A 12,487-nucleotide genomic window follows, 5' to 3' on the forward strand; every position below is an offset into this window, starting at 1 on the left:
CAGTGAACATCAATACTGACCATTAGGAAGACATAGCTCTACACCGCACCAGATGGAGAGAAACAGTGACCAAGAAAGCTATGGACAGTGAAAGAACATTGGTCTCTGCTCAGGAAGAAAAACGTACAATACGAAAAATGGCCAGCTCCTCTACCACCGAAGCAAAAGCCACCTTAACCTGCGATATTTGTGGACGGGAGTGTCTCTCCAAAATAGGGCTTCACTGTCTCCACAACCACACGAGGAAGTGTGCGAGATGAAACATTGTCGTTCTACGACTGAAGGAGGCCAACAAAGTAACAAACACGCGAGGCTATTTAGTAAAGGAGACCATTTACCACATTTTAAACACATTAATGCAAACAGTTTAGATTTTTTTGTCCAAAAGATATTTTTGTTTACAATTGTATTGTTAAGTGAAGTAAGTTGTGTCATATTAACTACAACGTTTACAAAACAAATGTTTTACTTCTATTTTTAAAGAGACAAAAATCTATTTAGTACGCAAATAAGTGGAACATAATTTAAAATTACAATTAATAATTAGTGTTTTATACTATCGCGTGAACTGCGGCAAGGCCCCACGGCCTTTGAACACTGAACTATCTGCCATCTGCAATCCAGGACTCTTCCTATTTGCTTGCTCTCCATGCGGATCTATCCAGTGCTTCTTTTTTTCCCATCTGTTAGTGTCGATTTTTAAGAGCTTCGTGTCGCGTTTGCATACATCAGTAATACTTAAAAGTGGGCGACCATCGGCTCTCCTGCCTTCTATTAGATCACCATACAGAATGTCTTGTGGGAGTCGACATTGTGGTACTCTGTGAACATGACCAAGCCAAGTTGTCTGCTGCTGATAACAGGGAGGAGGTCCTGACACCCTGCTCTTCGCATCGCAATTCTTCCTCATTGGTTATTTTATCTTGCCATCTTTTTTTTAAAAAAAATCCTCCTTAAAGCGTCGGAGGTGGAAGATATTTAGCTTTTTTTTTTTCTAGACAAGAGTAGGTTTACCATGTTTCACTACCGTGTAGCAGAGTGCTCATCACACAGGTCCTGTCGACAAGGGCTTTGGAATTGGTAGTCAGTAAGGAATTGTCCCACTCTTTTCTGCAGACGTGACATGGCGCCCATTGTCTTGTCTTTATCCAGTAGCACATCGTTGGGGATGATGGAGAAAACATAAACAACAATGGTCAACAATTTCCACTGGTTGGCAATTAATGGTCACGTGAGGTGCTGTGCTTGTGTTCTGAACTAGAATTTTGGTCTCGCTTTGCTTTGACTAGTATTTAAGCCAAACTTCTGGCATGCAGCAGATAGTTTGTCGACCAGGGTCTGAAGCTAAGTAACAGATTCAGCAACAATAGCTGCATCATCGGCGTAGAGAAGTTCGGTGATAAGTAGCCTACTTTCCTAATACCTTGTGTTTCTACATAGGCCTACATATATAGTGAATTTGAAAGCCGTGTACATTTATAAATACAAGTTATCGGTATATTCATTTCTATCCTATAAGCAGTTTTTTCAAGTTCTACAGTAATAATATTATACGTCTACACCTGTTTAGATGTACTAGCTGTTACTAGCCATTTTTCTACACCATTGTTCTACTTCATTATTCAATGACGTGATCTGATTGAGTAAAAGATGCCTCCTTGCTTCAAATATGGATCTACTCATCACCAAGCCTATAATACTGCATAAAAACATGACTTCGACATTCACTTTGTTTCTTGATACACCAACACCTGATTTCCCTGTTCTAACTCGACATCTGCATCATGCCCTATTTTATTTTATTTTTTTGCACCCCTTTCCCAATTTTTCATCTCCGCTTCTGCATGTCTGTCAAGATGACGAACAAGTTGAAGGTATTTTTAAACGTCATTAGTTGTTCACCCATGTTTCAAGAATCTTTCATAAACGATTGCACTGAAATGGTCCCAAGCGTCTCATATGAGCTCCTGGAAACAGAGATGTAACGAATATGCACGTGGACCCCTCTCAGACACAACTAATGTTCAAACAGGTCGGTCCCTTGTCAGACACAACTAATGTTCAAACAGGCCGGTCTCTTCTAAGACACAACTAATGTTCAAACAGGCCGGTGGTCGAGGGGAGAAGATTCCGTGGTCTCTAGAGAGTCTCAAGACATCTAGCTCTTACAACAATTACATATTGGTGCGCCTGTGTAAGATGGGGACAATGTATACTTAGACTGGTGGCATGTAGTGGTCACCTTAACAATCAATTATTAGGGGGACAATGTATATTTAGACTGGTGGCATGTAGTGGTCACCTTAACAATCAATTATTAGGGGGACAATGTATACTTAGACTGGTGGCAAGTAGTGGTCACCTTAACAATCAATTATTAGAGGGACAATGTATACTTAGACTAGTGGCATGTAGTGGTCACGTTAACAATCAATTATTAGGGGGACAATGTATACTTAGACAGGTGGCATGTAGTGGTCACCTTAACAATCAATTATTAGAGGGACAATGTATACTTAGACAGGTGGCATGTAGTGGTCACGTTAACAATCAATTATTAGAGGGACAATGTATACTTAGACAGGTGGCATGTAGTGGTCACCTTAACAATCAATTATTAGGGGGACAATGTAGGCCCTATACTTAGACTGGTGACATGTAGTGGTCACCTTAACAATCAATTATTAGAGGGACAATGTATACTTAGACTGGTGGCATGTAGTGGTCACCTTAACAGTCAATTATTAGAGGGACAATGTATACTTAGACAGGTGGCATGTAGTGGTCACTTTAACAATCAATTATTAGGGGGACAATGTATACCTAGACTGGTGGCATGTAGTGGTTATTATTAGGGTTTTTTCATTATGACTACCCTGACATTTTTATTGCTCAGTGTTTTATCCTTTTAGCGACCTCAGTCTTAAAACGACTAATGCTCATCTAGTAGAACTTTTTTTTTTCTTCTCGTGGTTATTGAACCTTACTTTGGAGAAGCATTCTCGCCCGTAAACATTCCTTGTCAAAATAGCTTCTGAATGTTAGATGAGCCTGTCTTTTTCCCTTTGTTTTTTTTTTTTTATTTGACGGCTGAGATCATTGCTATCTCGATGTCCATATTTAGTGTCCAGATAATGCGGTCTATGACTGTCTTCACAAGAGTTAACATATGTCCATCACATTTATATCATATTTAATGGACCAGTTTTCCTGTCGATAGTTGCAAGTAGAGTAAGCACCTAGGTTAACGTTTCTAAACTGTGGAGTAAAGACTTTGTTGTAATCTATTTCAATTATAGTTATAAATACATAAAAATGACATCGTTATCAAAATTAAACAAAATATATAATTTAATTAAGAGACGCTGTCTTATCTTCCAACTAATGAACATAGGCCTAAATAAACGTCTTCAAGTTACAGGATCAATTGAAAATGCTTTTTTCCCCCTTGTAAGAATACATCTCAATAAATCTCCTCACGTTTCTATGGGACTCAGTCGTGTCAGAAAAATCCAATTTCTCTCGATTAACGACTTGTTCGTGACAAAAACAGATGTGATGCTTAATACGAAGATGATCGTACGACAATCAGATCTACGAATGTCCCTCCTATTTTAATATGGGCTAGTGCCTCGCCCTTCTTTATTTGACTTAATTTGAGCTTTAATTTTAACTAGGATGAACGTGAAATGTGGACACCAGGAGAATACTTTTCCGCAGTTCAAATGTAGGAAAACGATTGACGTGGAGTGGGGAGCTTACAGCAATCACACCAAATAAAGAGACAGCGCAAAACGTTTCAATTTAGGCTTAATTAACTTTGAAGCCTGGCCTAAAAAATGCTATCCATTTGTACAAGTAGCCTACTAGGACTGATTTCGAAATTTAAAATAAGTATATAAAAATTAGTGAAAAGACATTTTCATGCAGTTTAAAAAAATTGATGGAACAAAATCCTAAAACTAGATAGGAAAAAAAAAAAAGAAGGAGAGGGAAAGAAACTTTAAGTCAACTGGTCTAAAAGTCTAAGTTGGCCTCGACCGTAGCTCTCGCCTCGACGCTCGTGAAGATCTACAATAAAAAAGATCTAGATGCAAGTCTATAAGAATATCGACTTCCGCTATGCCACTTCTAAATATATTATTGTTTATAATTAGACTAATGAAAACTAGACTAATAATTAAACTATTTTAAACATTCGATTTAAAGAGACATGCTACCAAGTAACCTCTAAACCCAAAGTTTATGATGTCATTGTCACCAATAATGACGTTATTTCTTTTATCAAACCAATCAAAATAAAGGAAAACGAAAGGGTACCAAAGATGACGGCTTTGGTGTGAAGATATTTTCTGAAAATTCAACTGCACCGCCATTAAAGCCATGTATTATAAAAAGCTGTTTAACACTTGGAGATAATTTACTAATAAATGGACACAGGTTTAAAAACAAGTTGATTCCTGTTGTAAAGGTAATGCGCGCTTCGTGTATCTTGACACACTTACTTACTGAGTAAACCGGAAGCGTATAATGCATCGTTTCTTTTTGTATTCTCCGTAGTGTAGTGTAAACAAATACACAAGTGTCAAACTACAGTAGTAGACCGAATAGTCTAGTTCTCGTTCTCTGGTATGCATTAGTTTATTATGCAATATTAGATTTTTATCTATGCTTTCAAGATAATGCCAATCGAAAAATTCATGATTCCATCTGTTCGTCCAAGAACTAAGATTAGACCTTCTGAAAACAGTTGTTTTAGATCTATTAAAGTAGCTAGATCTACATCTCAGGCTAAGGAAATGCCAATGAGCCCAATGGCAATGATGGATGGAAACACAGAATATGCTGAGATGAAACGTAAACTCTGGGAAACTGAACAGACACTACGCAATTTAAAGAATCTCGAAAAAGAAGTGCTTAGTGAAACGTAAGTTTTTAGTTGTTATATAATAATTATATAGTAGTATAGACTTACCTATTAACTATTAACCTAGTGACCTAGTCTGGATAGATTTAATTGAATTTAAATTCTAGGCTCAAGTTTTATTAAAAATTTATTTGATTATTGATAATTATTTACTTGGACTAATCTAGAGAGATTCTAGATCTAGAATGATAAGAATGTATGGCCCTAGTGACTAGTGGCTTAGTTTAGATCTATATTTGTCTTTTAAATTATTTTATGGTCTAGATCTCTAGATTAGATAAGACATCAATGCAGGATGATCTGTTTATCTGTTCTATTGCTAGAGATCTTGATCTACTAAAATAAAAAGAAATAAAATCTCTAGAGATTCTTGCTGGAGATCTTATATCTACATCTACTTTAATAATAGAGTCAAGATTTTTTAAGATGGTATGGTTATATTGCAAGTGCAGTAGCCACATACTATACCATCATAAAGTTAAACTTGTTTTGTAATGATACTGAAAGTAATGTAAGCTGACAAGAAAATACCCATTTCCTACTATTTTCAAGGGGTGTGGTGGCTGAGTATTAAAGTGCTTGGCTTCCAAACCTAGGTGTCTTTAGTTCAAATCCTGGGAAAGAATGGGGTTTTGAACTATGGGAATTCCAGGATGTCCTGTATACGCGAGCACTCTACTCTGCCTCATCGTGGCGCTCGTGTGGAAACGACCAATGGAGGAAGTGGTTAGGCTAAATAGGTAGCAAAACAAAACTCCCGTGGGGATGCCCCCATCTACCCATTGCACGGCGCGGAGTTGTAAAAGAGTCCCCACGAACCTGTCACAAATCCATGCGCCGTTCCTCAAGGGACCATTACATAAATGGCGAGTCCCCCACGGTTAGCTTGGTATAACGAAGGAAAATGGTGGAGGCTCCCGTTGCTCTCAGCCTTTGGCCATGTTCATCCAAGCATGCATCCGGGGCCAAAGGCATCAGAAACAGCAATGCTTTACATAGGCATTGACTTGGGTCTCTCCCAGACAAAACGGTAGTTCGGACAGGTTTTTTTTTTTTTTTACTGTTTGACGCTCAAGCAGTATTTTTTTCAAACTTAGAGCTCGAAGAGCCTTCGGCTCAGCTCTTAGACGATCAAATGGATGCCCTGTGTAAGAACCTGGCATACCATCTAGGGAAGTAAATGCTATTGTTACTTGTGCTGGCCAGAGGGCACCCTTATAAATGCCACTTATAACTTAATATACTTTTCAATCTAGGAAATTTATATGTGTCTGTCATTGTAATCTCTCAAAACATTTGGCCACCTGTTTTTTTTTATCTTTACTTTTCAAAAAGATGATTAAAATATCTTACCCAGATGAAAAACAGAAATTTTTTGGTCATCGATTGTCCGAGTGTTAACATATGATTTGAATTAACATTATGATTTAGCGATTTAATTTTCCTAATTTCAATACAGAAGGTCAGAGATATTGAATATAGATTTGCAACTTATTGGAAAGTTATAATTTTGAATTCTGGACATTACAGTCATAGACATAATGACCAAATGTTAGTGATTTGAAGGTCCTAGGTTTGAATACTAGACTGTATTCTCAAGTCAGAAACATAGTAGCTTACAGATATATTTATATTTCCTACATTAGAATCCTATTTACCACTCATAACTCCTTTCACACTAGACTAGGTGGTTAATGATATCTTGTAAGAGAAACTATGATAACTTAGATAACTTGTTGTGAGTTTTTATAAATATGTAAGTATTGAGTCTGTTGATGTGTATTTAAGGTCTGAACTAGTTTCATCAGTGAATGAGCAACCTACACCATCATATGGATGTGATGTGGTGCACGATGGAACTGGTAGTTTGAGATCTATTCCTGAGTCCTATTCACGCTTTGCTAGTCATAAAATACAAAGCAGCACACCTGGCAGAAATCAGGTAATATCAAGTGTTTGCGTTCAGACAAAATATTTTAATGGCTGAGAATATTTTCTCTCCAGCAAAATAATTATTATCATTTGAATCGTTGTAAACAAAAAAATAAGGTTTACAATAAGAAGCAACAAAAACTAGATGTATCTGTTATCTTTGGGTTATATCCAGTAATCAGGTCAAGGTTATGTTCTTTTTGTTTGTCCTGCAATCTTAGGATGTTGAGTTGTTGAATGTATGAAACAAGCTTTTTGTTTCCACTTGTTGACTTTATATGAGACAGCATCTTAGCATCAAGCTATCAAGTCAGATAAATAAAGTCAGCTTTAGATATAGAGCTAATGTAGACATTGTTTTTGTGTGTTAATCTAAATCAATAAGATAGATCGGCTCTTGATATTTAGTGCAGAAGATGATCCATTGATTTGTATTGCTGCACAATGTTTGTAATTCTATTGGTCAGTGTTGCATATTTCTTCCTTGGACATTCTTTAGTGCTTGTGCTAGCCTGTATGACTGATGCCTTATGCAAGTGACTATCCTTACATATATGATCCAGGGAAGGCGGTATGCCAACCCTCCACCGCATTGTTTGTTTGCACAACATCACTAATTATGTCTAGATAGTTATTCCCTTTACTTGGAGGCAGTAATGCTTAAGCATATTTATCCCCTCTTCTACTCTGAGACCACTTACATATGTATGCTTGATTTAGATAGAAATATGAAATATGTACACGGATACCAATGAAAGTCATATAACACAATTTATAACTTAATTGTTAAACAGGGACTAAAACAAAACTTATATAGGCAATATAAATCGGCTCCAGAAGATTGGTGATGTCAACATTTTATTAGAAAGAATAAAAAGTTATCTCAAGGTTAAAAATGACACATCCATATTCAAGCGATTGACAAACAAAGATAAGTGAAGTTGGCCGTCAGGATAAGTTATCATTGGCATGGTCACAATTATTCTAATCATTTTATCTCTCAAAAGATTTTCACTACTTCCACCACACCTTGGCCTTCTGCCATTAAATCATGCAATATGTGGGTAGGATAATATTGCTATCCTACATCAATTAGAAGCAATACATCTAAGTACACTACAATAACATGTCAAAAAATATTTAAAAAAAAACATTCTTAATAAACATAGTTATATATTAGATGAAATAAGTGCTTTAAATCAAAGCCTTAACATTCCAATTACATAATGACTAAAAAAAAACCCATTTAATTGGGGATGAAGTGACCAAAGATGAAATGACCAGGGATGAAGTGAGCAAAGATAAAATGACCAGAGATGAAGTGATCATAGATGAAATGACTGGTCACCCAAGCACACACCACCAGGTTGTATAGAATTTATTTTACATTCAACTTACAAGACAGTGTGGAGAATGGGTCTTTTTATGAAGATTTGAGAAATGGGTATCCAAGACTTCTTCTCTAAGAAAGCACCTAATACAGATGAAATTATAATTTAAATAGGGTTATCAGACATCTACATACCCAGTGGATGACAAAAAGGAGGACACACCAACTATTTTTTAATGTTAATATTATTGATTGAGTTAAAATTATGTAAAGATCAAATTATTAAAGTTTGAATTATAAACTAAGCTCAAGTTTGAATTTTCAATATCTACAGCAGAATTATTCACCTTCCGATACCTATAAAAATAATGAATCAGAGAATAGTTCTCTTTCTTCAACCTCTTCCAAGCCAAATGAAGTGTCCAATAAATATGAGAGAAAGTTATTGTCACAGAATCAAAGACTTTTAATGGAAGTGGAGCGCTTGATAGGAGAGCTACATAAATTAAAACTAGAGGTAAACATCTTTTTTTTATTCTTATTTTATTCCTTATTGGCATGATGACCACTATGTTAGTCTATAACTGTTTTAAAGAATTTGAAGAGAACAAATTGAAGTTACTGGATGAAAAACGAAAGGAGTGAACAGACACAGTTCACTAACTATCACTACAACTTCTGCATTCACTTTCTTTAAACCTTTTTTGTGTGCATATGATTTTCCCAAAAATATCTTAATTTAATAAAACAAACAATTTTTCCAGGGTGCCTCACTTGAACAAGCTGCTGTATTAGCTAAACAGATTCCAGATTTGGAGGATAAAATAGAAGAACTAGTTGCTGAAACTAAAGCACAAGATAAAGCTCTAAGGTAAATACTTTTTTTTTTTAAAGTATAATATTACAATGATCTCTTAGTAATATTTATGCCCTTATTAAGTATAAACAAGCTCCTTGTGGAGCTAGACTAGAGAATGCTAACCGTGTCCTCCAAAGCTGCTTACTTTATAGAGAGATCCGAACATGATAGTAATCCTGAAACATTACTGTTGGAGATTTTGACTTTGAAAAGTGTCAAGGACGCTAAATTGAAATTCACTGTTACTAACTAAACAAAAAAAAAAAAAAAAGAATTGAGCTTTTATTTAACAATATTGCAATGTTTGGTTGTTGATCTTTGTATCAAATTCAGTTTATTACCACTGGTTAGTTACACATTTTAATATTTAAAAAAACTTTTGTCTTAAAAACGGCAGAGCTTAGAAAATTTGATTTTGTAGTGCTAAAACGTGCACCCAAAATGATCATGTACTGTTTAAAAAACATTTGATCAACACTTCCTTTTTTTTTTTTGTACACCGGAGACACCAAAAAGCTGCTGTTTCTAGTTTTTTCCACCATGTCTACAAATCTCCAATAGAAGAGCTGCCTGATCTGGATACCACTGCATAGTTCAACTCAGATATAGGAGTAGTCATCTGAACCCTCCAACAAAATAATGATAATGCAGAAGAAGTAAAGAATAGATAAAAAGTAATTCTTAAAGAGTTAAATAGTGAATTTTTATTCACTTTTATTAAATAATATTGATGATTTAAATGTCTCAACTTTGGGTCCCTCTTCTTCACTTTGGAGGTTCACTGTACAGTTAGGTCTAGATAGGTAACTGGCCATAGTTGTAAGTAAGTGATTCTTGTGCTAGCCACATAAAACTTCAAATCTACATCACCTTCTCACTCCTCAACGAACAGAAAATCACAAAGTTTTTGGAACAGATAAGCTTGTGCTAATATACTTAGTTTGTTCATAAACTTGTGGGACTTAACTATGTAAAGCTGCCTCCTCTCTAAAAATAACTTTTTGTTCTATTAGAGAGGCTGAGAAACATCTTGAAGAAAGTGTGAAGAGAAGTACAGAACTACAGAGGAAACTAGAGCAGTCAGAAAAGAACAACATAGAGCTGACGTTGGAGCTCGAAAGAGTCCGCTTTGCCAAAACAGAGTGAGTGTATTTATTGGAATAAACATTTCTTTGTAGACAAAATCTGTACATAGGTTAGGGTAAGATAACAGTCAAATAAATTTCATGCACACAAATACTGTATTGTGTATTGTTCTCTTATAATAGTGATAAGAACATAATGAGGAGTATGTATAGATATCATTTACAGAATGCAAAATAGGAGCCTTTCTTTTTAGTGTGAGATTAGTATTGCTATACTAAAATTACATTTAGTTTTTATATTATCTACTTTTTATTTAATCTCTTTAATCTTTTAAAATTGTCTCTTCTCTGATCATAGAATATTATTTAAACTTTTTGTAAAAAAAAAAAAGCAAGCAACAAATCAAGTCCCCCAAGTATCCATGATCCAGCTCAAGCATTGCTGATGTACAGAAATAAAAGCGCAGAAATTGTGCACTTTTCTTTAAGTCTGACTTAACCAGTAGTACTAGAGAGGCTATTAAAAAAATCAATTAAATTAAGATTGTAAAAAAAAACATTTATTATATTTTGTTTGGCATAACACTTCTGTTCAGCACATGTGGAGTAAAAAAATTAGCTCTATAACCTTCCTCACTTCTCCTTTGATTTTTGATCTGTAGTTCTTATTTTTAAACCCACTTATCACACCACATTTGTTATATGTTTCTTTGTGTAACTTCAATGTCTGACATTTTCTTCCATTAGGTCATAGTGGGGTAAAAAAAATGCCTTTCACAGGATGATCTATTTTTGTCATTTTTTAATCTGGTTGGTACTTTAAGCCGATTAAATCAGAAAAACATTATTATAGTTATTTTAAAACTGGATTTCTTTTTTCTATTATAGCTCACAAATTTGATTATGAAATTCGATTTAAAAAAGCAAAGCTACTGTATATAAGTACAAAGTCTTTCAACATTCTGTCTTTTGCTCAATACCAAAAGATGTAGAATAATTTAGGACTTGAGCTGTCCAAATCCTCTCTTGCAAAAGCTTTGGACAAAAACCCTGCTGTTTTGCTTAGTTAAAATATTTTACACATACAAAGTATAGCCCTAAAACCTTGTTTAACGTTACATGTTTTTATGTTTTCACTTTTAAGAACTCAACAGAATTTATCAGATTACTGGTATAGAAATATTTAGAGAAACTTGTGTTATTAATAAAATACTTATAAACAACATTTTACACTTTGCCCAAAGCACTTCTGGTCATTCTAAAGAATGCAGTTATTCTATAAAATGCCTAGATCAAGTAAGAGAAATTATTTCTTAATTCGTCTGAAAGCATCAGGCATTCTAAAGGACAAAGAACAAGGAAAAGTGAATGTCATAAGGGCTAGATTTAAATCTAGATATAAAATTGAGAAGCTTAAGAATAGTTCAGAATTGTATTCAAGACTTTTTTGAGTGAGGTGTTTAGGTGATACAAGTATGTGTGGGGTAAGCTTTAGAATGCACACTGTTCTATTAGTGGATGCAAACAAAAAGGTGGGAAGGGCATTTCTGGCCAAAACAAACAACATATAGCATGTCAGCCATTTCAGCATGAGCAACACAAAATGTTTGGATCCATTGGCTCATGTTCCATTCTTATCAGAATTGGTTAAAAGGCATCTTGAAATATTCAAACAAGAGTAAATTGTGATAAATGGGGAACAAATCAACAGACATAGGTAAAGCTGATGTAATATAAAAGTATATACCAATAGTGATTGTAACTATCACTGACTCCTCATTGTACCTGTCACTGACTCCCCATTAGACATTAGAAAAAATTACAACAGATTTAAATATGTGACTTAGAATTTCAAATTGTACTCCTTATCAATTTATGCTTGTTCATCTTAGTTCTATTTCTCTATTCCACATGAAAGAAAAAGAAAACAATGTCTTAGTTTGATAAAACTATTCTAAAATGTTAGATAAAAAGTATAAGGTTTATGATATCTAAAACCTGTGTCTTTGCTATTTAAACAGAAAAAAAGGAATAATATCTAAGATAAAAAGAGTTTTAAATGTTTTAGAAAGAATATGATGTGTAAATTGGATTCTAGTAGAATAATGTGTAAGTTAGATTTAAACAAAACCAGTATAAAATGTTAGATAAACTAGTTTAATTTCTAAGTTAAGAAAAAATAAAAGGAAAAATGTCTAAATGATATCAAGAGGCTTAGGATGGCCAACCTAAAAGCACTTCATTTGAGCTCTAGTTAACAGAAGAATACCCAAAAGTGTGGACCAAATGGAAACTGTCTGGCTAAGGTGTGTGTGTCTAATACCCAGTGTTCATGAAAATAAAAGTGTTTAGTC

The 12,487-nt window shown here is 34.7% G+C and overlaps 1 protein-coding gene across 1 annotated transcript in view; it reads left to right on the forward strand.

Moving 5' to 3' along the window:
• Window positions 1-4,284: 4,284 nt before the first annotated feature.
• Window positions 4,285-12,487, forward strand: part of LOC106066762 (coiled-coil domain-containing protein 18-like) — a 37,211-nt gene continuing 29,008 nt past the window's right edge. The window contains exons 1-5 of the mRNA XM_056040221.1: window positions 4,285-4,927; window positions 6,716-6,869; window positions 8,524-8,706; window positions 8,954-9,060; window positions 10,062-10,190. Coding sequence (XP_055896196.1) covers window positions 4,683-4,927; window positions 6,716-6,869; window positions 8,524-8,706; window positions 8,954-9,060; window positions 10,062-10,190 — 818 coding nt within the window. The 5' untranslated portion in view covers window positions 4,285-4,682. The remainder of the gene's footprint in view (window positions 4,928-6,715; window positions 6,870-8,523; window positions 8,707-8,953; window positions 9,061-10,061; window positions 10,191-12,487) is intronic.

Source organism: Biomphalaria glabrata, chromosome 9 (assembly GCF_947242115.1).
Source record: "Biomphalaria glabrata chromosome 9, xgBioGlab47.1, whole genome shotgun sequence".
NCBI lineage: Eukaryota > Metazoa > Mollusca > Gastropoda > Planorbidae > Biomphalaria > Biomphalaria glabrata.